Raw genomic sequence first — 27,094 nt, 5'->3', positions numbered from 1 at the left:
TTCAGGGATTTTGAAAAAAAAATCACTTTTGCAGTCAAGGCAAGGAGTTAAAAATGTAATTTATATAAGCATTAAATCATTATTTTTCGAAAGATATAATCTCGTAACTGCAACGGTGTTTGCAAACAAACTTTCATAACGCGCAATTTGTCTGCACACACCGTTGCAGTTATGAGACTATATCTTTCAAAAATTAATGATTCAATGCTTAATTAAACTCTGTATATTCTAGTACTATCTATTAAAAAATTCTATTTCCAAATTAACAAAAAGTATGAAATTAAATTCAAAATACCTGTTTCAAATTTGTATTACATTGTATCTACAGTGTATGTGAAATAATTATCTGTTTAACAATGAAATTTTAAATCTGTTTACGCTTTCATGAAAAACATGGATTTACTTCAGCAAAATACTGGATGAGGTTGAGCCCATGTTTTCGATAAATATTGTGTGGGTGGATTACAAATTATGACGTCACAATGCAATTTTTAACATGTCACATGTGATGTCATAATGTTATTTGACGCCACATCTGTTGAAGAGGTTAGTCATTTTATAACAATATGAGAAGGCCTGTGTCAATAACTTGATCATGGAAGTACATCAAATATATCTCATAATTTATCATTTTAAACATTTTACATGTAGAATTAAGAATGATTGAGAAAACTTAAGATTACAGGCCTACTTTAAAACATGTAACGTGTTAAACTAACGATTATAAATAAGACACTAATTATTATCGTATCTTTAATCTCCTCTATTGGTACGAGCCTGTAATCCTTTTTCATTTAAATTTCGCACCCGTTTCACTAATTAATCACGTGCTCTGTAGAGAGTCGACGGAAGTACGTGATCAACGGAAGAGCAGTCAAAATCCATGGACGCCGTTGTTTGATAGAAGGTTGTTGATCAGTGAGAGCGAGAAGGTTTTGATCGAGAATTTGTAAGAATTGTTTTACAATCTACGTCTCATCATGCCGTCGAGCCGTCCAGTGACAGGCTCCAATAAGGCTCGTAAAAAACTCATCCGACCCAGTTCGGCTTCTGCTAATCTTCACTGTTATTCTATTAGTGTACTTGATAATGGCCAGAGACCAGCCACCGCAGCTACGTCTGGGCTGCTTTCAGACAAACCTCCGAGACCTACCACTCAAGCAGGAGGATCCAGGAAACAATGGGAACCGCCTAAAGAAGACAACTCTTTCATCGAGGCGGCAAAACAGCCCCGTCGATTAACTCTTGGGGCTGTGGACGGAATTCAGGAATTGGAGTCCATCAAACGACCAGGAAGTATCCAAGGCTCTGTTTCGCAGCAGTTGAAAAATAAGGTAACGTGATTTTTTTTTCTCGTGTGATATAAAATTATTCATGTTTTGAGACGACCATGTCAACATGTTCTTATTCTGTGTGACTCCTGAACGAAATCCTCTTTTTGAACACGAAGGACTATTTATTTTTAAAAACATGATTTATTCACATAAAATGATGCTTTTGCATGTACATGAAGTATGAATGAAGTATTATATTCCTTGTACTTGTTTTACGGGAATGTAGGTACTTATAGGTTTCTAGTAAAAATGGCGATTGTTGTAGCAACTGTAAACTTCCGGTTCATGTCAGGGACATGTATAAAAAGCGAAAATATTACTGGTGTGCAAAGGATGCAGACAAAATTAATTAATTTGTGTAATTTTGCTTGAAAATAGACAAAAACATCTTACGTATATCAACAATTCACAATAACTGGGGGATTATGTTATTATAGGCGGAGAAATTACCTGACCCCCAGGTCTTAGGGACAACCCTGTATAATACCAATAAAAAATTAAGGCTCTATTCATAATTTTCAATGTTGCATGACATAAGAAAAAGTCCAAGCACCTAAGAAATAGCAAAGGCTTGTATTCTGCTCCCAGAAACCTGTGACTTGAATATAAGTAGCCATCCTGCATGCTCTTAATATTGTAGAGCAATTAAATAAGGTCCCATAAAAAATACGTGTGTATCCGGTAACATGCCAAAAAAACTAAGGGTAGGTAGGTAGGTGATCCCTTTTTTTAAACTTTATTTTACATTTTGAAACCATTAGTTACTGTATGTGTACTTAAAAAAGCAGGCTTCATAATTTAGCGGCTTTGGCGCAGACATCGATACGCAAATTCATGAATACCGCAAAAAAAATCATTTATAAACACAATATAAGACACGGACATGTGTAGCGCAAATTCATGATTTCACCAACAACTCCATACTCCATTGCGCTAAATTTTGAATATGCCAATTAATGTACACGTACAGTATTTATTTAATACACTTTTTTTTTGTCATATATACATACATATATACAACGAAAGTGGTATACTCTTTAAAACACTTGTATAGATGCAAGTTTTTAAGGTGACTGAGAGACTGAGACATGCATTTTATTGACTGCAGCATGAGAAAACTGTACTAGTAAACAAAAGTACCAGTACACTGAGTTCAAAATCCAGATTTGGAATAAGAAGTAAACACAGGATAAAACTATACCTGTCAGTCAACTGAATGGTCACTAAAAGGTCTGGGAAGATGAAAAAAATAACAGAGCTCTGCCATTCAGTCACCTTTCAGCAGTCATTCAGTCACCTTTCAGTTAACTGAATGGCAGAGTTTCATCCTGTGAAAGGTCAGTGGTTAAAAGTTCCGGGTTACCGGAAACACACATATTTTTTTAAGCCTAATACAAAAAGTCCTAACCCTCATTTCAAACCCCTCCAAATACATGTATTATAGTAAATTAAGCAGACAGCAGGGCTAGACAAATAGCATTGCCCGACGCCCAGGACGACCACTTTTGTTTTTTGGGCAAGTTATTTGATAAGTGGCGCCTGCCCGCGGACAAGTGCTTTTCCAATTATCAAAAAAAAAAAAACAATAATTTACTCAAATGTCTTTTGTGTTGTCACTTTTAAAGTATCATTTATCACAGCAAAGCACCTGTTTTCACTGCTGTTGACCACTACATCGAATACTCGGTCAGAACTCCTCTAGAATTTACCCATGATTAACGTATTGTTAAGATATACAGAAGTCGTAAAACATGGTAGCTAGCCGATGTCGCCAAAAAAGTTGAATGGGATTTTAGACCTTTTTTTGTTGTCAAATATTAAATTCATACTGTGAATACAGACGAGTTAGTGGTATCAAAATTGACTGACTGGTGTTCCCTGGCAATCACACAGCCAGGATGTAGATAGCTCAATCGACATGCAGTCTAGTGTTCACAGATTTGTAGTGTTTGTAGGTATTTTGAGACTGATCACTGTTCGTTATTTTTCACATTTTTCATCAAATAAATACACATTAATTTTTTAAAAAAAAAGAGGATCTTATTGAAGAATTTTGAGGAAGAAGGTTCCTTAAAATTAGCCCCAAAAATTTATCCGTGGGATTTTAGATCTAGGTTGGTCCTCGTGTAGTGTCTCAGTCAAGAAATAATTTTAATATTGATGCTTTAATTTTGTGTAATTTAAGAAAAAAGTGGGACAAGCATAGTTTTTGGTAGGACAAGTAATTTTACGATTGTAACCTGTCCGAGGGCAAGTACTGCAAATTTCTATTTGTCTAGCCCTGGACAGTTTTAGCTGGGACATAAATTAAATATACTAACAGGATAGTTTTAGCTAGAACCTAGTTAATATACTAACGAGTTTGGCAACTCCCACAAATCTCCCAATATCTTCCATGTCCATGAATCTTGTTTTTTTCTGGGAATAAATGTAATTCAGGGACTTATATTATAGGCTATATTCACTATATTTTCTACTAAAAGTAGGTATTTTTCCAAAGAGATAATTCTCTCCTGAATAACTTGTTTTCTCCTTTTGCTGGGTGAAAAATTGACCTTTTTATGCCCCCGTATCGAAGAACCCGTAGCTTTTGATTGGTTGGAGCTATGGCTTTCGTATTTCACATGTGTATTCCTTGTAACAAAACCTTTCTTTGGGTACCACCATATTTGACCTTTTGACCTTGACCTTGGAGTTTGACCCACTTTTGCAAAATTTTACCAAACTTTAACTTGGCGATCACTTTTGAACAACTGGTGCCAGGGCTTTCAAACTTGACATGTGTAATCCTTGTGACAAGACCTTCCTTCGGATACCAACAACTTTGACCTTTTGATCTTGACCTAGGAGTTTGACCTACTTTTGAAAAACTTTAACCTTGGCCATAACTTTTGAACGATTGGTGCTTCGGCTTTCATATTTCACCTGTGTATTTCTTGGGAGAAGGCCTTTTCCTTGGGCACCGTTAATTTTGACAATTTGACCTTGACCTTGATGTTTGACATACTTTTGAAAAACTTTAACCTTTTCCATATCTATTCAATGGTTGCTGCTTGCTAGGGCTTTCATATCTTACAGGTAGATTCCTCGAGACAAGACCTTACTTTGGGTACCAACATATTTCATTTGCATTTGTGAAAGTTTAACCTTTGCTATAAAATGCCATACGGGGGGGGGGGGGGGGGGGGGGATCAGTGTTTCACAAACACATCGTTTTTGTTTTTTTTGTTTTTTCTTTTTCTTTTTAGTTCTATAACCATTAAGCAATAAAGATTTACTTTGCTGTAGTTGAGACACAATTTTTACAAAGCAAGTACGTTTTACTTGTAGTATTTTTTTTATTCTTTGTACAACTTTTAAAGCCAAATCTGTTTCAGAACAAGTTAATTAATGTAGTACATGTAGTATGAAACATCATATCAGAGGGTATTCCTAAATTCTCCAAAAGGGGTAGTTTCCCCCCAAACCTAGAGTAATCCCTGTTGTTTGATGTTCTGGGCCAGGGAAATAAACATGCACAACACTGAAGAAGTTAAATTGTTTTTCCCATTAATATATAATTAAGTCACTGGTTTTAAGATGATACATAAGGAAGATTCATTTTGATGAATGTTTGGATAGCTTAAACTATAAATGTAGATACTGTAAACCAACTATTTTTTGCATCATCTTTCTTTATTCGCGATTCGTCTGTTTGAAATCGGTCTGCAGCATTTAATTTTCACTACTTAGGAAACATTCTTTACTAACACATAGCAAAATAAATGGTTCGCGGCGATTAATATTTGCAAGTTAAAGTAGGTCGTGAAATTCACAGATATTTCTCGCAGGCGAATAAAAGTTGGTTTACAGTATGCATCATGTACTTCCAGATGGGCCTATCATGAATCCTAGTTGTGCACTTATTTGATCATAGTCATAAAATATTTTATAAGAAAATCCTTTCGTACTTACTGGATTTTATTTTCCAGATTACAGTTTTCAACCTTTATAAGAAAAGTCCCAAAATTTCTATAAATGAAAAGAAGAGCCACATACAGATTTCTAGATCAAAGTCTGCATGTACTTCTTTGGGAAGGATGGAAATATAAGACTGTTCTTTGGCTCCTAACTTAAGCTATTTCATTAGATATCCAATTATATGCATTTACTTAAAAATTTCTGCCATATACTATCATTTTACCCAAAATTATCCTATTGCATGTATACGTACCAGTAAAAAAAAGAACACTTGGTAAATACAGTGATCTTTATGGTCATCATATGTTGTGACACTGACATACACTTGTATTTCTCTTCTCTTCTCAGTCAAAACAAACCAAATCTATATCAAAGACTGACTATGTACATGTATACACAAATGGACTGTTATTACTCATAAAGCCGACATGTAACTAGGTGTAAGTCAGAGAACTGCACCTCTCATCTTTTATTCATATAGTGCTAGTAGCTATTCTTTGATTAAATTAGGGTTCGTTAATTGTATAAATAATTAAACAAGCAAGTCATAGAAACCAGTTCCATAGGGGATTCAGATGATTTCTGACTCCTGTAAGTTTTGCGAAGAAAGTCTGTAAATGAAGACTATCAAAAGTACCTCAGAAGTGTACAACATGGACTGGAAAAGTATTCATTACAAGGAACTGGTCAAACCTCTGGTGTTCCCTCAGAGGAAGGATAGTATGTTTGTAGAGAATTCAGGGGAGGAAAATACAAACAAGAAGGAAAGGGTAAGAGAAGTTGTAAGGTTTGAGAAGATGGATGGAGATTATGATCTCACCTGCATTGATCAGTGTGTCAGCTGTCTATAATATGCACAATGATTTTTTTATCTTATATGTAAAATTAAAAAAAAGAGATTCTGAAGTAAATATAACTAATCTTATGGACTTAGATACATTTTAAGTACTCTAAAAATTCATTAGATTAAAAATGAAATCTATTGTATATGTCACCATTTCATATAATTATTCAAATCAAATTCAAAAAAGGGAGATAATGACATATTGTTCCATTAGTCAGTCTAAAATTTCATTGCATTCATACAAACCTAATTTCGTTTGTGGATAATTCCTGTGAAAGGCAAAAATTGTTACTTCCTGTTATTTCCAAAATCAATGAAGAAAGGTAGGCTTGTTCCTATTGAACTAGCCATTTCTTTTCCCTGGTTTATTGCACGCTTCATTAACAAGATTGGAAAAGCAATTTATGACAAAGGGAAAACAACTGCAGTGTTATAATGGTCACAACATAGTGTCGTGTTGCCAAGGCCTCTCAACAATCCATTAAACTCTCCCACTTCCATTTGATAATAATTTTGGAGCATTTAATCTTGAAGAGGGTCTCTCCTTATTTTAAGATCAATTTTTACATGAATTTATGACCACTCTCGATGAGTAGCTGTGTACTTAACTGTGAGGTCTGAGCTTGAGAAAGATGCAGTGCAGGGATAATATAACCTGTTCACCCCCCTGTAAAACGTATTGAACCAGGTCTGCAGGGATGAATAAGTTACGAAAACAGGTAAAGTCTATATTCTGAGTTATCTGTAATTAATGGCGATAAATTGTGTTGATAATTGACTTGACTGGAGTCAAGTCTGAGCAGCATAAATGTTTAAATCTTATAATGGCTGAAAAAGATGTAGTTATGGCTTCATCCTGGGAATTTCTGCAGAGTTCATCATATTCTTCTGTGTCCTATTCAGGCTCTGAAGCTTTTGATGATGATGTTTTTTCTCTAACTCTTTTACATATTGACAGAGGAAATGATCCCTTCAGTAGTACATTGGAGGTATATATCTGGATGTTTACATTAAATACTGATTATTTTGCAGTAATAGGGAATGTAAAATTCTTTGGTGAACTTTGGTGGTTCCTTGTTTAATTATAAGATTTTATTACCTAGTTTTTTTTTTAAAGACAACAAAAACAAAAGTTTTTTTTCAGGTTGTCACTAGGGGATTGGATTCATAGAGACTAAATTCATCCTAATAAACAGCAAAGGCTAAAATCAAATCAAAATTTTACAGATACATTATTGGTGTCTTTTTTTAAATTTAAGATTGAGGAGCAGATAAACATTGAAACATTGGAGCAGCTGAAGCTGGCCTTTGCTGAGGCTGATGCAAACCAATCAGGACAGCTGGATTTGGAGGAGTTCAAGGCCCTTCTCAAACAGAGGCTCTACATCAAAGGCAACAAAGTAAGCAGGCTGATAAAGGGTTCTGTGTAGGGAACTAGTTCTCTCTGTCAGCTAATATTCATTCTAGAAAGAACGATCGACCTTAAACTAAAAGTTAAGTAGCTATCAAAAGGTGCATATACCCTGTTTTACTATGATATCAATGAAATTTTTCACCTCTAAATTAATGTGTTATTTTTCAAGGATTATGAGAATTTAAAATCTTTAAAATCATGATAATTATTGTTTTACTGTGTACTGAAACTAGCGAATCCCAGGAATAACAACAGTTGTACTTGTAAGTTTTATTTCTTCAATAGTACTACTTATAGTCTATTTTCAGTGCTGATATATAGTCAATGTGAATTATTATTATACATTTTTATATATTCTAGATACATATTTTATTTGCTATTTAAAAAGTAGTAGAGTAGATTTTTTTTTAATATTTCAATATATATATATATATATATATATATATATATATATATATATATATATATATACATGTATAATATACAGGGATAGACATTAACTTTCAGATTAACTTGCCCTTCGGGCAAGTGATCTCAAACTTTGACTTGTCCGAATGCAAAACTTGGTTGTCCAAAATAAGGAAAGAAGTTAAAAAGAAAATTATTAATTACTGTAAATGTTATGGTAAGAAAAAATGTGACCAAGTACACTACTGGCAATTTGGCAAGTTGAGCTACCTGAAAAATGTCGATACATGCTGCATTTGTACATAAATGAATACCACTGTGCTTGTAAATTTAGCCTGCTAACACACTCTGCCATGCAACAATAACCCTCAGTTTCCTTTTCATAAAATTCCTATTTTTAAAATTATTTTCGGTAGGATCCTTTTGTGACTGTGCTTTCAGAGATAACTGTGAAGCAACGCTTAAGGAAGATAGTTGCTACAAAACATACATCTTATCTTGATCAGGATACATCGTGTTACACTGTACTTATATGCTATGCTTGAATAAATAAATTCCTAATAAGAAGTTAACAAAATTTTGTTAGACGTAGAGCGTATTTACTACAAAAGAAAATAATGAACCCGATTTTTAAAACGAGTGGTATAATCCAGAAACGCTACCAAGGAATTCCGAATGCAAAAACATTGTCAGTCAGGTCCGTGGCAGAAATCAAGTGTTCAATTTATTGTTTTATTTATAAATTAAGGTAAACTAAATAAATATGTATATTTGTATGAGAAAAATTCACTTGCCCGATCAGACAAGTACGTCAACAATTTCGCTTGCCCGAACTGAGAATTTACTTGTCCCGGGCAATCGGACAACCGTTAATGTCGATCCCTGAATATATATATGTGTATAAATGTGTTTTATTTTTTCTTTATTATGTAGAATTAGTTGTTAACAAACATGTATGGTCTAATAGGTAATTTATATTGTTCATCAGGTCTTAAATGCTATAGTATTGTGAAAGATACTCTAAAATCCCATATTTCAAGGTTATTGGTGAAAAGTCAAGGTCATTTTAGAGGGTATTGCAAACTCTAAATATATAATGATGTTGAATCACAGGACAACCTAGTGTAATCAAGGTAAATTGTTGATCAGTTGATCCCCTTTGCAAATGCATGCAGAGTTGGAATTATCTGTGGTTGGAGGTCTCTATTTTTATGGGATGTATATTTTCATGAAGTGTATGCCTGATATTCATTTTTTATGTGAGATTTGTTCCATTATGCATTGCTTTGATTGATTAGTGGGTAGACATTTCTAGGTATGCAAGAGTTGTTTTTTTTTCTTTTTAATTTTTTGTTTTGTTTTGGTCAAATTAGACTAAAATGGCTTAAAGGTTGTGTAGAATATATTTATCAGTTAACCATATTATTTTTATGTTTAAATTTGCATAGTGAAAAGTAATTTTAGTATAAAAAGAACTCTTAGCTTTGTTCTTGTTTTATAACTTTTCCACTTAGCCCTTTTTTCAATGGAATCACTATTAATTCTGTTTTGTTCTTTGTTTTTAATATTCTCCTTCTGACAGCTACATATATTGGTGTGCCTTTGAAATATACAAAGCACTTTAAAATTTTATTTATTTTTTTATTTCAATTTGCCTTGGCTTTCAGCTGTATTTTAATGTATATATGTAGATAGTTGATAGGAAAACAAATGTTCAAAAAGTTATGCAGATAACCCATATGCAATAAAACAAATGGTAAGGAATGATTATAAAATTTTCTATATTGACTCTCATATAACTGCTAAGAAGCTGAGTAGATGTGTATTATTAAGTTATTGTTAATCAGGAGAACCAGATAGATGCCCTATTTATGAAGATTGACTGGTCGTCAGAGGGAGTGATTTCGTGGGATGAGTTTTGTACGTACATGCAGTTAGAGTATGCTGAAAAAGAGGACTCCTACCTCCGATCCAAAGAAGTCAACTTCCATCTACCCGCCAAGATACAGAATCCACAGCATAAAAATCCCATTCTGAAAATCACAGACACCCAGGATGGAACATTCATAGCATGTAGTCAGGTAAAATTTGACCACTTCAACTTAAAACAGTTTTGATGTCATTTAATCGTCAAAACATAATGTATCAGAAAGTTATAAGTCAGGTCAAAATTTAACAGCTTTTTCGTAGGTTTTCAGGGTTTGAATGTTTGTTCTCTATAGAATGTATGTTCCCTAAAGGCTCAAGTGAGTATTCCTGATTAGAATGCATCCATCTGTCAATCATGCAGGAAACTTTTCATATTTTTCCATCTTCTCCATAATCACGGCCAATTTCATTCAAACTTTTCACAAAACATCATTGGATTCTGTCAAGTCACTATCCCAGGGTCAAAGATAGGGATAACATAGGGAATCAAAGGTTTAAGATGACTCCAGTGAGCATTATGGCACTGAGGCCTCTTGTTGGCATTTCAATAAGTTGGTACTGGTGACACCTTATATTTGTGAGAAAGTTATTTGGAATTTGTAAAGGAGACAAAATTTTCACAAACTTTGGTTAGTGTTGTTTACAATCTTTAATAATAAAAATGTATGCAAGAATTATATTTTTCTCAAGCTGATGATCTCATGTAATTATGCGAAAATATAATTTAAAAGATCTCTCAAATAAAAAGTGATTTACAATAGTTCTAAGTTGTCTTTGTTTCATTTCAGGATGGAATGGTGACTTTCTGGGGAGCTAATGTAGAACTAAAAGAAACCAAATATGTTGTGGTAAGTTTGTATTTAATGAATTGAAACAGAAATCAGATACATTTAAATGTATAATGCCTAATTTTACAGCTTGTATTGATTTCCTAATACAAGTGTTTGTGTAATATTACACCTAGTGATATCTGAATTTTCATGCAGAATGCAAAGAAATTTTTTGATCAGCAGGTAAACATAGAGTAGAGGCTAGCTTTAAGTGATTGTGATGTTGATTTGCCAGTATTCAGTTTTTCATTCATTTATTTTGTTAATTTTTTAAAGCATAAATAGAAATTAAATTGGTATAAGATACCCTTTTTACCATATTACATTTATCCTTTAGTTTCTTCATAAATGAAAAATCCATATATGATATCTGTGTCTTGCATTATAGACATATACAGACAGCATATGGCAACTGTGCATTTGGTAACATTCACTGAGAATAAATGATAATTGATAAAATGAATCAAACAGAAATCTATTTTCTACAGAACACTGAGGCCAAGAACAAACAGAAGACTAAATGGATCACAGATTTTGTTATCATGGCTCAGTGGAAGAAGGTTCTTGTTGGAACTGGGTAAGATGCCCAGAAATGGTGGCTTCTGCATGCTTATACTGTAGACATACTTTTTTTTGCGTGGGATTAATTTATGCTCTGTATGCGGTCACAGATTTTCTGCAGAAATTTGTGTCAGCATATTTAAATTTCATTTTAGATGTTGCAATCGATAATCCGCGTAATATTTTACATGTGATCATTGAATAGAAGTTGTTATTTTGCAGAATTATGACCCTGTGGAAAAAAGTTCATTTACAATATTTAAAAGTACAGTTTGTGGTTCACTGTAATGATTTATTATTCACAAGTTCCATGTTACCAGATATCTCTTAGTTTTATGTTTTAAGAATTTTAATTTTGAAATTCAACAGTATTACATAAGTAATTATTGAAAAAAATTATTGCCCTCTGTTTATTTTGTGATTATTTTAAGATTTTTAAGAAAACTTGTTATATTCTTATGTCTATCATAAAAAAGAATTGTGTTTGCAATGTAATATGAATTCTTGTGTTTACAGAGACAGGGAAATTCAGTTCTTTGACTCCTCTTCGTATAAACCATATTGTCAAATCAGTAGTCTGGAGACAGTGCCATTAAAACTTGATTATTGGTAAGTGCCACTTAATAGATTTAAACTATATTTCAGAAAGATCAAACTCAGTTAAAAGTGATTATTATCTAACTTTAGTATGGGGACTTTTGTCAAGCTCAAATTGATTAGGATGCTAGCAGTCATAATTCACAACCACAATGTCACAGATATAAGTAAAAGTTGCCTGTTACATTCCAGTGCCACTGGATCAGATGAATGTTTGATTTTATTTGGGGACAGTGATGGGTGTATCAACATACTAGTCATAAATTCTGTTGGAGAATGTCTCAGGTATGAACAGCACTGTAGTTCTCTAAGCTTTTAACTATGCTACGTAATCCTGGTTTCTGTAACATTCAACTATGCTACAAAATATTGGTTTCTGTAACATTTAAAGCATTCAGCTATACATACTGCAAAACACTGGTTGCTGTGATATTCAACTATACTACAAAATCCTATTTTCTATGACATTTAACTATACTACAAAATCCTTGTTTCTGTAACATTCAAAACATTCAACTACACTACAAACTATTGGTTTCTGTTATATTCAGCTACATGTATATTACAATATACATGTACTCGTTTCTGTAACATTCAACTTTACTACAAAATACTGATCTCTGTAATATTCAAAGCATTCAACTATAATTCAGAATGTTTCTGTAGCATTTAAAGCATTCAATGACTAGTAGACTTAAAAAATTAGTTTTTTTTTATAACATTACAAACCCTCGTGTATCCGGATATATTTTATATTTGATTGTTACAGGACTTGGAATAAACTGCCCAGTAAGGAGGGCTTTATAGCTGAGATCAGTCTGTCGGATGCCATCTCTAAATCCAAGATCCAGTTTATCCGATGGAAAGTTCATGGAGACTGGGTACAGCAGGTCAGGAAAAGTTTCATCTCCCAGAAATTTTAATCTTTATTATGTTTTTTTTTTTTTCTCTCACTAAAGTGAATTTTCCTTGCAATACAAATCTTTTTGAGCTTGGAAAAAAGGTAATCAACTCTATTTTTGAGTTTGAGAAAAGGGTGAATGATATTACCCACTTAATGTCAGTGGTTATATTGAATTAATAATGGTAATTTTAAATGTGTGTTCATATGAATTAAATGTTAAGTATTTAGAATTGCTTCTACAGTTTGGAGTCTCCAGTTTGTTTTATTTTATTTCAGTTGAAGTATTACCACGAAATAGGTCAAGTTATATCCTGTTCTAATCACCAGGAAACAGCATTAGTTATAGGTATGGATTAAAACTATCCATATTGTATATATGGAATAGTAAACTATCTTAGTAACTATCCCAGGTAAGGATAAGTAATTTAGCCATAGGTATGTATAGTAAACTCTCTTATCTAAGGTATGGATAAGTAAACTCTCTTAATCTAAGGTATGGATAGTAAAATCTTTTAATCTATGTATGGATAGTAAACTATCTTAATCTATGATCTTGATAAGTAAACACAATCTTTATTGTAGGTTTGAATTAGTCAACTTTCTTAATTATGGTACATAGTAGTACGAAATCATACATGTAGTTATAGATCGAGGACCAGGCTGTAGGCTAAGTTTTTACATGACGTTTATGCTCTCTCCTGATTTTTGATCTTTTTGGTTTCTTGCTTTGTCAAACCTGTAGACAGAACATTTTGGTATGAAGATTGTAAAGATACATGTAATTACTTTAATTGACTGTGTTACAGATTTATGAATAAATTAAACATTATTACATAAAAGATCTAAAAATAAAGTTGATGTTGATTGATTCATATTCAGGTCATACTACAGTGATGCAGATGTATGCTATGTTCATGCTATGGAAAAAATATTGACCTTGTTGTCATGTAAAGGTAATGTCAGAGTTATGCTACTAAATTTGAGATTTTGCATACATAGGTTGTACCAGTGGGAGCACCAGAGTGGACCAGGGAGGTAACTCTTACACAGAGAAAGCAAAGAAGACCAACGCCAAGCTGAGATTGGACGCGGACCAGAAAGTGTTCTACGTTTACAAGGGAGTCAAGTGTTTTGACTTCTCTAAAGATAAAAACATCATTGTAACAGGAGGCATGGATAGAATAGTCCGACTGTGGAATCCTTATGTCTCAGAGTAAGATATTCTAGTGTGACAGTAATGAAACTTAATTACAATTTGCAATACCTGCTATAAAGGGACTCTTTTCATTTAAATGCAACATTTTCTAAAGTGTAATTGTTCTTTGGATGTTTTTTTTTTTTAGTAAACCCACTGCCATGCTACGGGGACATAATGCTCCCATATTTTACCTGTTTATAGCCAATGAAGAGAATCGTGTGTTCAGTTTATCTACAGACAAATGTATCAAGGTCAGACATTATCATCATGATGTCAAACATTTCATCAATAGCAATAGATAATCAACATAGAGAAATTACTTACACTGTGATTTTCTAGTGACTCAGATATTTTATCTTATTCAAATATGACAATCACCATTTATTGTTATTTTTTTATGAAGATTGATAGATTGCATATAAAAGAAAGCCATATTTTTGATTTTAATTACCAAACTTGCTGCAATTTCATTGCTTTTCCATGTGTTTGCCAGGTGTGGGACATTTTAGATCATAATTGTCTACTGACTGTTCGACCGAAAGGTCACAAAATCCGTGGAGATCTCCAAGCCTGCCATTATTCCAGTGCTGCCAAGAGTATGGCCATAGCAACAGATCAAATGGCCATTCTCAATCTCAAACAAAAGTAAGGCAATTTGAAAAAAAAAGCTCTTCTTTACTGAAATGCTCAGGAAAATCTAAAGAATGGTTACCTATGATGTGTAGATTTTTCTATAACAAGTGTATTTTCCTGCAAATAGTTATTTTTATATATCTTTAATTCATGAAATCATATGACTTCATTTGCTCTATCTTAATGTATTTAATGATGCAAGTTACAATAATTACCAAAGTATTGTATTTTTGAGTGTTCCTTATTTCAGAAATCGTAGGTTAGTAAGTAATTTGTATGTGGATTTGTCCTGAGTTGTTTGTGGGTAAACGGTGGCTAGATTCAGAAGCTGCTGTGTTAATGACAGACTTTCAAACCTGGTTGACATAGAAACGATTATACATGTACATATAATTTAATGACTTTCTGTCTACCCAGTCAGTAGTAAACTGTTTTCCTGAGTGTATGTTGAGATATATAGAATGTATCTCCTTACTGTTACAGTGATATGCAAATCAAGTTTGACCTGTATTAACAAGTTGCTCTTTTAATTTACCAACTGACAATTAGACAATTTATAAATATATACTCTTATATATCAAACGTACCTTGATATTCTGATACAATGTACTATGATATGAGTTTATCATTTTGTCAAACTTACTGAGGGTTGAATTAGTCAACTTATATTAATCTGATAAAAAATTAGTGTGGTGGAATGGAAACATGTATACATATAATGACATAGAACACTCTGAGTAGATCTTCTAGGCTGTGTTTTGAGTTTGTTATGACAGTAACAATGTTGTCTGTTTTATATAAGACTGGATGCAAATCTCTGCAGGTAAGGCCAGCTACTCTGCCGAGACCAACACTGCACAGATTTACCTCCCCTTTTTTAGCATCACTTTTCTTTTAATGTCAAGTGCATAAACTCTTTATTAACAACAGTGAAATGGAGCTTTTAAATAAATAGTAGATGATATTGATATAAGACTTCTGAAGATTAATATAGAAAATTTATTCTTTCAAGCTCCACTAACCCCCTCCCATTATTTTTTCTCCTGTCCAGTTGTGTAGCTTTGACATTGTGTTAGCACATACATTTATGTTTCTTAAGCTTCAAGCCACAGAAACCTGTCTTTTCTAGCTGTCTCTGAGTGTTAGCAGTGTGTCATATTTTTGTTTTGTTTTCTATTGTTTCTTTTTGTTTGTTTTCAGTTGCAGTATTTTAACTTTGTCAATGTTTTCTGATGCTTGTGGTAAATGTCTTTTTCTGCAAGCCTTTGGTGTTTTTAAAAAATGTAATTTAGCAAAGAGGTAATAGAATGAAGTACAGACATTCAGTTGAATAGAGCTTGCACTAAGTAAAGATTATGTATCATGGAGAAGATTTGATGAGGCATTTACAGACACATTTTACTGATTAAACTCAATTTGATACAAATGTCAGAATACTCAATATATGTATTTTTATTTAGTAGCCTAACCTAAATTATCATGATTATAATTTCATCTAATGACAAGTTGTGGCCTTCTTTGCATGTCAATATTAGTCAGTCAGTCATATTGATTTTGATGTTCATGTATTCATAAAATTGCTACTTCTCAAGAAGTTTAAATGTTGATTATTCAGTTAAAATTGTACTTAGAAATTAAATTAAATGATAACTTTTTTGTAGACCAACAAAGCATGCAGACATAACAATCACTCACAAAGAACCGGTGACGTGTGTACGATTCAATCCTAGTTTTAAACAAGTCATCACTTGCTCAGAGAGCTCAGTAAGTATTCACTTAACAATGATCTACTATAGATTCTTTATTTTACACTAGTTTTTAATATGGCAAAATGACTTCTCAATGTCAAATTGCAACAAAATGAATTCCTGAGTGAACTGTTAATCAGGTGTTTTTATATGCATTCAGTGATATAAAATTTAGGGAGAAATTTTATTTGCAAGCGATGCTTCTTGTGAAATTATGTGATAATAAATTCCTTGCAGATGTTTAGGAATCTACAGTTCTTTATTTTAACGATTAGGAAGAAGCCCATTTTTGTAGAGCCAGAATTAGAGTTCCATAAGACATTCATTACGTGTACATGTATTTTTAAACAATGTTGAAAACTGACATGGTCTGTATGTTTGTCTGTTTAACAGGTAATCAAGCTGTGGGACCTGGAGACAGGAACCCCCATTTTTGAATATGGGGATGCCCACGGAGATTCAGCCATTACTTGTATGACCTTTGACAACACAGGAAGAAGGTAAGCTTGAGAATACATACACTGTGAAATAATCTTAAATGTTGCACATACATGTATATTCTTTAATGGACTTCAAAATTGTTTATGACAATGTGCATGGAAAGTTTTGTATTTATTTAACAGCTGAACAAATTTTCCTTGCAGGTTAATTACGGGAGGTAGGGATGGGATCCTCAAAATCTGGAACTATAACAATGGGCATTGTCTGAAGGTCCTCAAAAAAGGTAAGCAACTATTGTTATAGATTAATGAAGCAAAAGATAATTTATATATATATATATATATATATATATATATATATACTCACTTAGAGGATTAATCATCTCCAAAATGGACAGTTTGGATGTTCACCTTTAGAAAAGAAATATTGAAAATTTTATCCAAGATATTACTTTTTATTGGTTGCTTATTTAAATAATACTTGTTTACAGAGGAAGATAATGATGAGATTTGTGACATCACCTATGTAGAGATGAATAGAAACAGGTGGGTATCAGATATCAAAAGAAAATCCATTTAATTAATATGTGAAATTCTACATACCTATCATTTTTGTTCTGTGCTTTGTTTTAGATATGTAGTGTCTGTTGGCTGGGACAAAAGAATAAACATTTACTCTGATTCAGTCACTGATGTCAACATCCATCATGTACAACATCCCAATCCAAACTGGTCTGATGATTTAGTAAGTGGAATTAGCTTTTTATGCCCGGAGATTAGGGGGCATAAACAATGTAGTTTTTGGGCGCTCCGTCTTTTGTCTCTCTCTCTCTGTTTTCTGCAAAAACTTTCAACTAGGCCATGAATTTTAAATGGTTAGTGCTAGGGCTTTCATACTGTGCAGTCATTAAAATTCGTGGGGACCAATTTTCATGGATTGCATAAATTCAAAAGGTTCATGGGGATGTAATTTGTGTATTCTCTTACACCTACAAAGGGAAATATGACTTTGTAACCATAGTTTATTAATTTGTGGAGGATGTTAATTCGTGGATGAGAGGTACCCACGACTTCCATGAAAATTGAGCCACCACAAAATCTAATGATTCCACTGATTTGATAATAAATTACATGTGTATTCCTTGTGACCTTTCTTTGGGTACCAACATTTTTGACTTCATGATCTTGACCTTGCAGTTTGACCTACTTTTGAAAAACAAACCTTGGTCAAAAGCTGCCATATGGGGGCGTTGGTGTTTCACAAACACATCTTGTTAATATTTTATCCATATGAAGACTCTTTTAGTAGAGTGTATGAACATTTAAGCAAAAAAGAATATTAGAATTTATGGTTTGTTTCTGCAGAAAGATGGCCATAAGGAAGATATCTTGTCAGTGGCTCAGTGTCCCCCCAATCTGCTGGCAACCTCTGGATACGACGGTGAAATCATTGTGTGGAACATGGTATCTGGTCACATCTTCTGTCATCTATCAGCCCCAGTACCCAGTAATTACGAGGATCAGTCATGTAAGCCTCATCATCAAGAAATAATTACTTAACTACAGGGTATTAACTAGTCATATAAGCCTCATCATCAAAAAATAATTACTTAACTTTGGGATACATTGTGTTAAAGTTATAAGAAGATCAACACAAAAGCAATTGGTTTAAATAGATTAATTTTAATACTTTTTTTTATGAAGAATTTTTATTAATATTTTCAAAATAGGTACTTTTTATGCATTCATATGCATTTTTGCCTTTTATGATTGTCCTTCAATTTTATGTTGGTGCATATAATCCTACAGTGGATGGGGACCTGAGTATCAATAAGCTGCTGTTTATACAGAGCCGAGCTTACAATAAGGATGCTGCCTCTCTCATTGCCAGTGGACCTCGTGCTCACATCCACTTCTGGAATGTCTTCCAGGGGGGAACCCTCATGGCACAGTTCCCAGGAGTAAGTACAACTGCTATCAAAAACATAAATCTAGTCTATTAAGTAAGATATAGGGGAAATAAGTAAAGTGTGTATGAAAATTAATTTTATCTACATATAAAAATAAAATATTGTTCATGTTAGTAGAGGCACCATTTATTTTAGTTTTTACTTTAAGTAATTTCAATTTTAAAAAGTTTTCTGATCTGTTCATAAGTCTTTCCCATGGAGAATTCTTGAATGATTGAGTATTCCTCAGTAAATCTTCTTTACAGTCCACGACTAAGGGCGCTATGATCAGCACAATGGCAATCACCGACACATCGGATGGAAATGAAGATGAAATCATGCTAATTGTAGGAGACAGCTACGGTTTCCTCTTCCTGTTCGATATCTCTGGTTATTGTTTGATGGCATCTGAGGATGATCCTCCAGAATGTATGTAAAATCAAACCACTGGCTATCTGTTAAAATTTCATCTAATTTAATAACTCTTGTAAATCTTAAAAATTACAATGTAGCTGACATTTGTTTCTGTTAGTGGTCTTTTTCCTCTTTAATTTTGTGATTTCTATACTCAAAATTTCACACTTTATAAGATATACATGTATTTGCATTCAAAATTAGGGGATAAGATACCTTAAAACTGCCACCTTATTGAAGTTAAATTTCTCTTGTAGTGATTCACAGTTGGCGTGGTCATATAGACAGTATAACTTGTATGGAGCTGATGGAAAAACATAAACTTCTGATGACGGCTTCCACAGACTGTACGGTACGACTCTGGAACTTTGACGGGGACTACATTGGTAAGACTACTTACTAAAACAATTAAGGAGTAATGTATTTATTAACTAAATTGTATAGAACTTAAAAGAAGAAAGAAAACTTACTAACAAATGTCTGCTTTTGACTACGCAGATTTGGTCAACCTGTTTTTTCATACCAATCTGTCTGTTTTTGACTAGGCACATTTGGTCAGCCTGACCCCTGGGATATTTATAAACCTTCAACGTACCGCCATCCAATGGTTCCATACGATGTGCTCATTGACCCTATGAGTCTTCCGTCTCACCCAGTGATTGAAGAGAAAAAGAATACTCAACAGATTATCCATGAAGGAGAAAATGTATGACTAATAGAAATAATTCTGTATATTTTAAGAAATTTTTTGCAGTTTTCATATGGCATATTGGTAAATGCAGTAAAAGTCTTAAACCTCGGATTAAATAAGGCAAATCTTTTCCACAATCAAAGTATAGCTTGTATATTAGTAAATTATACACTTTCTTTAATCATATATTTATAGTGTAAGTTTATATTTTCTGTATACAGGGTCATTTGAAGACTCCCCAGTTCACATTTAAGAAAGAGCAGTTTTACATTGATGATGACACAATTGCTAAAGAACTTCACAAACTCCAAAGCATCCTGAAAGATGAATCTCTCACAGAGGAACAAGCAAAAGCCTACAAAGGAAAATGGTAAATATCAGCTGTGTGATGTTATATCAGTTGTGTTATGTTATAGCAGATGTGTTACATTATAGCAGATGTGTTACATTATTTCAGCTGTTTGATGTTATATCAGTTGTGTGATGTTATATCGGTTGTGTTATGTTATATCAGCTGTGTTACATTATATCAGCTGTGTTACATTATATCAACTGTGTGACAACATATCAGCTGTGTTACGTCATATCAGCTATGTGATGTTATATCAGCTGTGTTACATTATTTCAGCTGTGTGATATTATATCAGTTGTGTGACGTTACATCAACTGTGTAACATTATATCAGTTGGTGTTATATCAGTTATGTGATGTTATATCAGCTGTGTTACATTATATTAGCTATTTTTACATTGTATCAGCTGTGATACATAATATCAACTGTGTGATGTTACACCAGCTATGTAACATTATATCAGCTGTGTAGCATTATGTCAGCTGTGTTACATTACAATCAGTTGTGTGATGTTCTATCAGTTGTGTTATATTATAGCAAATGTGTTACATTATATCAGCTGTATTACATCTTAGGATTATGAAATCAGACTGTTAGTATAGTCAGACTGTTTGTAAACATTTTTATCCATCAGAAGTGTCTCATTAAGCTTCACTTTTGAAATGTTAACTTTGCAATGAATCAACTTCTAAGTATTTTGCAAGCTTTTCAATGAAGCAATTTTAGTTTCTATTTCATTTTTTGCAGGTTAAGACATGAGAAAACAAAAATAAAAGAGATTGATCGAGGCGGCCCCAGTGATTATCAAATGCTGAAATGGTCCCCAATACAGGAACCTCCCTCCATCCCCAAACCCAAGTCTATGAAGAGGAATAAAGATGATTCATTTGACATCACATTAGAAATATAAACTCTCCAGATATGCAGAATTCTGTCATAATCTCATGCTGCCATGGAAACTGTTGAATACATGAACAAAGATTATGTGTTCTGTGTTTATGTGAATTTGATAGATGTTTTTATTGAGTGAAATTTGAAATCAATTGACAACTTGATCTGCAGTATTTTTTAATTTCAGTTTTTGCCTTAAGTCTTTTGGGAGCATTTACAAATTAATAATTGTTTATGAAAATTTAAAGCAATATTCTGAATGGAAAAATAATTGAATACACTATTTAGTTACTCAGTTTGAATAGCAAAATCTCAGTTCTTTGTGTGAATTGTAGACCTAATCCATGTGATGTTTGAGTTTTCTCTTAATTTCCTTAAATTACCCTTAGACAATCTGTACTCATCAACTGCCCTCCTTTACTCTTTGGGGAAAAAAACAGTTTTTGATGCACAATAATTTTAATTCACTTTCTCATGATAAATTTTGTTCTGGTATCAAACTTTTTGAATATTTCTATTATATATAATAGAATATTTGTATATACAATATAAGCGGTTTGGAATGACAGATTTAAGCTTTTTATTTGCATTTTTCTCCTTGTATATGATGATACATATAAATGATGTATCATCAGCTTTTCTGCAATAGGACATTACCTCTCAGCATTGTTTTTCAGACAGGGAGTGGAGAAATGCTGTGATATGTGGGGTTTTTTTGTTGAAAGTTTGCAATGATAATACCAATAGTTTTACATTTTTGGATGAAAAATTACCCACATTGTCTCAGTTCTGTTTCATGCAAATACTTTTTGATGCTTACAGATAAACTATTTTCTGGAATTCTCATTGTTTCAGTTTGCAAACACATGAACAATGATACCTGTTTTTGTTTTTTTTTTTATTGTCTTTTTTTTTTTTAATATTAAATATATAGTACTGATTAGTATTGTCAGTAAATTTGGTTTTGGTAAAAGTAAACCAAATAGAACCAAATAGAGAGAGAGAAGACAATTTTAAAGTGACACTTTTGTACACTAGTATTATCAGTCCCGTCCAAATATTCCATAATTATATATATTTGATAAGATTTATATATTGTTGTTTTGAAGGTTGTTCAGTATGATATATTTTTTATTTTTGTAAATTCTGTTGACTGTGATATCTTTTTCTTGAAGATAAAATTTCACAAAGTAGATCTTTGGTGTTGTTCATATGAAGCCAATCTAGAGCAGTGTCCACTTTATCTTACAGGATCATAGATTTGGACTTCAAGGGCAGATCCAGGAATTATTTCTTGGGAAGAATTATGGACTATATTTTATAAAACATAGACTGAAAAATGGCATTTGCTTTGGATTTATTTGAAAAAATTGACCCTTCCTATTACCCTCCCCTCCCTCCTCCCCAATTAAAAGAGACATAGTTACAGTGTGTTTATAACTGCAATCTTATTCATAAATCCTATCTATTAAACTGCATGAAAAATTTCATATTTTAGGATATCAAACATTTTTTGTCAGAGTTAATGACATGTTTTGAGGTCAAATGTCATTTATGTTTCATAACACCTTAGGATGTTTTAATTAAATCAAAGTAGTATATTTTTCATCATTTAAAGGGGCATATATAGATGCACTTGCAATGGTGTGTGTGTGTTACAATTTTGAATTTATTTTGAAAATACCTCCAGTTTAATGATTACAGCTTACATGAAAATGACATCATTCTTCGTAATCTGTATTTGTGAGCATAAACAGAAGCTCCAATATTGTTACGTTTTCCCGGGTGTGTTCGATTTGCAATCACTACATTTATCACAGAGCAAGAACTGACAACACCGGTGATCATTTTGCTTTCTTATATTTCTATTCTGCTTTTTCTTGATCAAAGTTTTGACATTTTTTCATTTCCCACTTTTCTCAAATATTAAGGATAAATTTTAGCTCGGAGATGAAGGTAGAAAGATTTATTATAATGGAACACGCCAGAAATTCGTAATTTGATAATTTTCTGAAAACACATCTAGCCTAACGAACATTTCGCTTTAATTATTTCTTATGGCGATCTGACCTGCCTCGCTGACAGTTATCTATATAGCTATACCTACTTGGCAATAGGTCTACAGTGTAACAACCGGGGATACCCGGTTACCGGTAGGAGATAAGTCTGTTTATATTTTATTTTCACATCCCACATGACTTAAAGAGTTCAGTAGGTACAGGTATCCTCAACTGCACTTGTTGTAGGTCAATAGATTAATCAAGGACCTGCGCATATTTGATCCAAAGAAGACACAATCATGATTGGTCAATAATTTGCAATCGTTGATCCTTTTAAACTTGTTTGTTAAAAAAAACACACACACACAAAAATCACATGGACTCTCTGGTACATGAGTCCCTGAATAAAACGTTGCGCAAGGTGTGACATGTGAAAGGTAGAATCTGATAAATTGTCATAATTATCTTCATATATGTCTAATCAAATAAATGAATTATTGTGGAGCAAATTAAAAACATACATGTAAGCTATATATTCATAAATCAACGTATTTGTTGATTTATAGATATATGGAAACTTTGCTGATTGCTCTTCCTCCTTCTCTTTCCCTGTGACAGACACCTTCAGTAAGGACCATCACATACGACAAAAATTGTATACTATGGTGCATCTATAGAATATTGAAAAGATTAATACAATGTTACACACCAGGTTTCCGCAAAGGGGGGGGGGGTCGAAGGAAGGGTCCGGGTTATGTACCCCCTCCCTAAGCCAGATTTGTTATATACATGTATATGTGTGTAAATGGATACTATTTTGGTGGGTTTTGGTGCTTTCTTGAATTCATTTTACACATACTCAGGTACTTAATAATTCATTTAATATACGAAGTTCTAAAAGCACTACCTTAAACAAATGAACAATGAATTTTACTTAGTTTCAGAAATGGATCACTTGTTTCCGAATTATTCTTTATTACAATAATGTATATTTTGAGGGGAATGCGATCACATCTACGGCCTTGCACACATATATTGCAAAATCAAATCGCTTAGCCCGTGACTTCTAAAAATGGATATTTCCTCACGTGTCTGCTATGTTCTAAATTCTGAATTTATTATACATGTATTGGAGTAAAATAAAACTAAATAAGTTTTTATGTTTTAAATTTTGTATTAAATTTACAATTTAGCACGTGTCCTTCGTGTTGAGTCGATGAACCACGAATCCTGTTCTTATCAAACTAGAGGCACCGTGAGCACAGAGCTCACAAGACGATACCCCCGCTTCCACATGAGTATAATGACAAAGTCCAAGTTTTTCTATGGCTATCCCCAAAATCTGTCCAATCAAAACATGAAATAGAAGATGCACAAGGACACTTTGTAAAGATTCTATGAAGTCTCAATGAATTTTATTCAGTGGTGTAGGAGGAGTTGCGGATGGGTACCCCCAGTATTACAGGAAGAATGTCAGTATCCTTGTATTGCTTTGGAAAACCCCCAAAAGCTGACCGATGGAAATATGTAAAATAGGAGATGCAAAATGGCATTCTGTGAAAGTCTCGTTAAACTTTATTCAGCGACACAGGAGGAGTTACGGATAAGAGATGAGATAGGTACCCCGAATATTACAGAAAGAATGGCAGTGTCCATCTTTTGCTATGGCAAACACCAAATATCTGTCCGACGGAAACGTACAATGCCCATGTGTAATAAAGATTTGGTGAAAGTTTCAGTAAATTACATTCATTGGTGTAAGAGGAGTTGCGGATAAGGGATGGCTACCCCAAGTGATACGGACGTACACACGGAAGGAAGTACGGACGTACACCCCCATCACCATATGACCCCTCCCCCCCCCCCCCACACACACACACGTTTCAAGCGGGAGTACTATTAAAACATGTAGTATGGACGATTTTTGTATATAAAAAAAGATAAGTGGTTTTCTTTTTAATTCAGGAAATGCTACAATGATCAACACACCAATGGATTTGATAATCTCGGTTTACTTAATCTTACTTTATCTTCTGTCAAAACCCAGCCTCCCATTCCTCCTTCTCATGAGAAACCATAAGCGTCGTCGATTGTCTATATATGATACTGTCGTGTGTCAGACAGTCAAACAAGGCGTGCAAAATGAATATATAGCTTCAAATGTATAAATAGTGAACTAAATTATTTAGAGTAACGTTCTAAATTATTAATTACTGAACGGCATGAAATTATGACATATAAAACTTCTCTGGAAAAACTCTCCCAGAAAAAAATTATTCCATGGTAAAAAATTTTTTTTTTTTTTTAGGATTGGGCCCAAGCGTTAAAAATCCGAAGTAAGAGTTCTTTTCCGTTGAACCTTACACACTTTTTTCTTCCTTTATTCCTCGACACGCTATTCCACACAACTCATAACAACCTTTGGACTTCAAATATTTCTCGGAAAGACACGGAGTTTGTGTATTTAAAAAAAAATATGGAGCGAAGACCCACTTGTAAAGAAAAATCCTTGGCTTTCTTCTTGGCTGGTTCGCCCATCTTCTTTGCCGGGTGGCAGTAAATATAAAATTTTATTTACAACACAATTTTGTAAATTTTGTATTTACTGCTTTCCGGTAAATTCTAAGTTTAAAACATGATGATAGGAAAAAATATACGTGGTTTTGTCCTTAAAACTTGATTTGGTTTAAAATTAAAAATAAAAAAACTGTAAAGTACAAAGATAAAAAAAAAAGCAACTACTGGTCCTCTATATCAGAGAGTACAGTATGATCTTCTGAGTAGATATATATACAAGGCTATGACCTACAACACGAAAAAATTGAAAAATGTAAAAATGTCACGTACCCCCCCCCCCCCACTAGAAAAAATGTTATAAAAGAAACCCAAACGAAAAAATGGCACTAGAACAACAAAAATCTTGCACTAGAATAATAATTGCTTCTGCATGCATGCAATATGCAACATGCATGCAATGATGGTCCATAAACTGGGTTAGACCGGCACTTTTACTCTGAATGAAACATTGATTATTGTGTTCTTTGTTGAGTTTTAGATTTTCTACAAATGGAGAAATTGAGCATGAATAATACGAAACTGAATTTCGTATTTTTCAGATTTAATTATAATTGTGAATTAATTAAAATCATGGTTTTATTTTTCACAAAGTTAGAATGTTTAACATGCAGTTGCTTGTTACTGATTAGTTTTATGATTTATGATATTTTGAAATCGTCTCAAACAAACTATCACAAGTTTAAGCATCCTGGAATCTCAAAGGTCAACACTGTTAAGATTCTGATCACCTTTAACAGTTTAAGGTTACCGGTCCCTCCTTTTGCTGTGTGTTCCTCCTATCCCAAGGTATAGACCGATATCAATATTATTATCTGATAAATAACCACTGCGGGTTACAGACACATACACACATGTTAAAAAGGAGTCACTGCAAAGTCTGAAGTTCACATCTGAAATGTGGGGGACACAAGCCTTATTCATTTGTGGATTGATTGTATAATAGGACACATAAATAATGGCTGTATTGTAAATGGGAATTTATTGTTTTAAGAGTGTGGACAGTTATATTTTTCAGTATTATTGGGTTTGTTTCCAATAACTGAGTAATTTTCGAATCTCAATATTAATTGATCAGAAATATGTGGCGTGTTTATGTGTTCATTTTAAATGGTAAGTATGTACCAAGTGAAATCGCGCTAATGATTATGAATCCGGAATTTTTAAGGCTAGCGGTTCAACCTTTGTGCTGCTACATACCAATATTGACTTCCCTTTATCAGCAGACGGCATAATTTTTGTCTGCAAACTCTTGGGTTTTTTTTTTCTTTAGTTCAGTAGTATTCTTGAAGAAATTTTAAACTGAAACAAATCTTCTTTAATAAGTAGGTTAATTTTATGCAATAACGCAATAATTTTATGACATAACGCAGGCCCTAGTATTAAAAACCCGAGAGTAAGCAAAGTTCATTTATGCAGTGTT

At 33.1% G+C, this 27,094-nt stretch overlaps 1 protein-coding gene across 1 annotated transcript in view; it reads left to right on the top strand.

Moving 5' to 3' along the window:
• The first annotated feature begins 854 nt into the window (after positions 1–854).
• Positions 855–27,094, top strand: part of LOC133173363 (uncharacterized) — a 64,880-nt gene continuing 38,640 nt past the window's right edge. Inside the window, exons 1-24 of the mRNA XM_061308344.1 lie at positions 855–1,334; positions 7,398–7,538; positions 9,808–10,041; positions 10,678–10,737; positions 11,208–11,296; positions 11,797–11,889; positions 12,070–12,162; positions 12,647–12,767; positions 13,058–13,127; positions 13,781–13,994; positions 14,125–14,230; positions 14,473–14,624; positions 16,274–16,376; positions 16,754–16,860; positions 17,005–17,084; positions 17,292–17,346; positions 17,434–17,545; positions 18,166–18,328; positions 18,610–18,761; positions 19,016–19,178; positions 19,421–19,549; positions 19,709–19,869; positions 20,076–20,224; positions 20,954–21,003. Of these exons, the coding sequence (XP_061164328.1) occupies positions 981–1,334; positions 7,398–7,538; positions 9,808–10,041; positions 10,678–10,737; positions 11,208–11,296; positions 11,797–11,889; positions 12,070–12,162; positions 12,647–12,767; positions 13,058–13,127; positions 13,781–13,994; positions 14,125–14,230; positions 14,473–14,624; positions 16,274–16,376; positions 16,754–16,860; positions 17,005–17,084; positions 17,292–17,346; positions 17,434–17,545; positions 18,166–18,328; positions 18,610–18,761; positions 19,016–19,178; positions 19,421–19,549; positions 19,709–19,869; positions 20,076–20,224; positions 20,954–21,003 (3,151 nt within the window). The 5' untranslated portion in view covers positions 855–980. The remainder of the gene's footprint in view (positions 1,335–7,397; positions 7,539–9,807; positions 10,042–10,677; positions 10,738–11,207; positions 11,297–11,796; positions 11,890–12,069; positions 12,163–12,646; positions 12,768–13,057; positions 13,128–13,780; positions 13,995–14,124; positions 14,231–14,472; positions 14,625–16,273; positions 16,377–16,753; positions 16,861–17,004; positions 17,085–17,291; positions 17,347–17,433; positions 17,546–18,165; positions 18,329–18,609; positions 18,762–19,015; positions 19,179–19,420; positions 19,550–19,708; positions 19,870–20,075; positions 20,225–20,953; positions 21,004–27,094) is intronic.

The sequence above is a fragment of the Saccostrea echinata genome, unplaced genomic scaffold, assembly GCF_033153115.1.
Source record: "Saccostrea echinata isolate AGI-Se365-2 ecotype Australia unplaced genomic scaffold, CSIRO_AGI_Sech_v1 ptg000056l, whole genome shotgun sequence".
Taxonomy (NCBI): Eukaryota; Metazoa; Mollusca; class Bivalvia; order Ostreida; family Ostreidae; genus Saccostrea; species Saccostrea echinata.
Note: the sequence above shows the minus strand (reverse complement) of the source record. Positions and strands in the feature narration are given on the sequence as shown.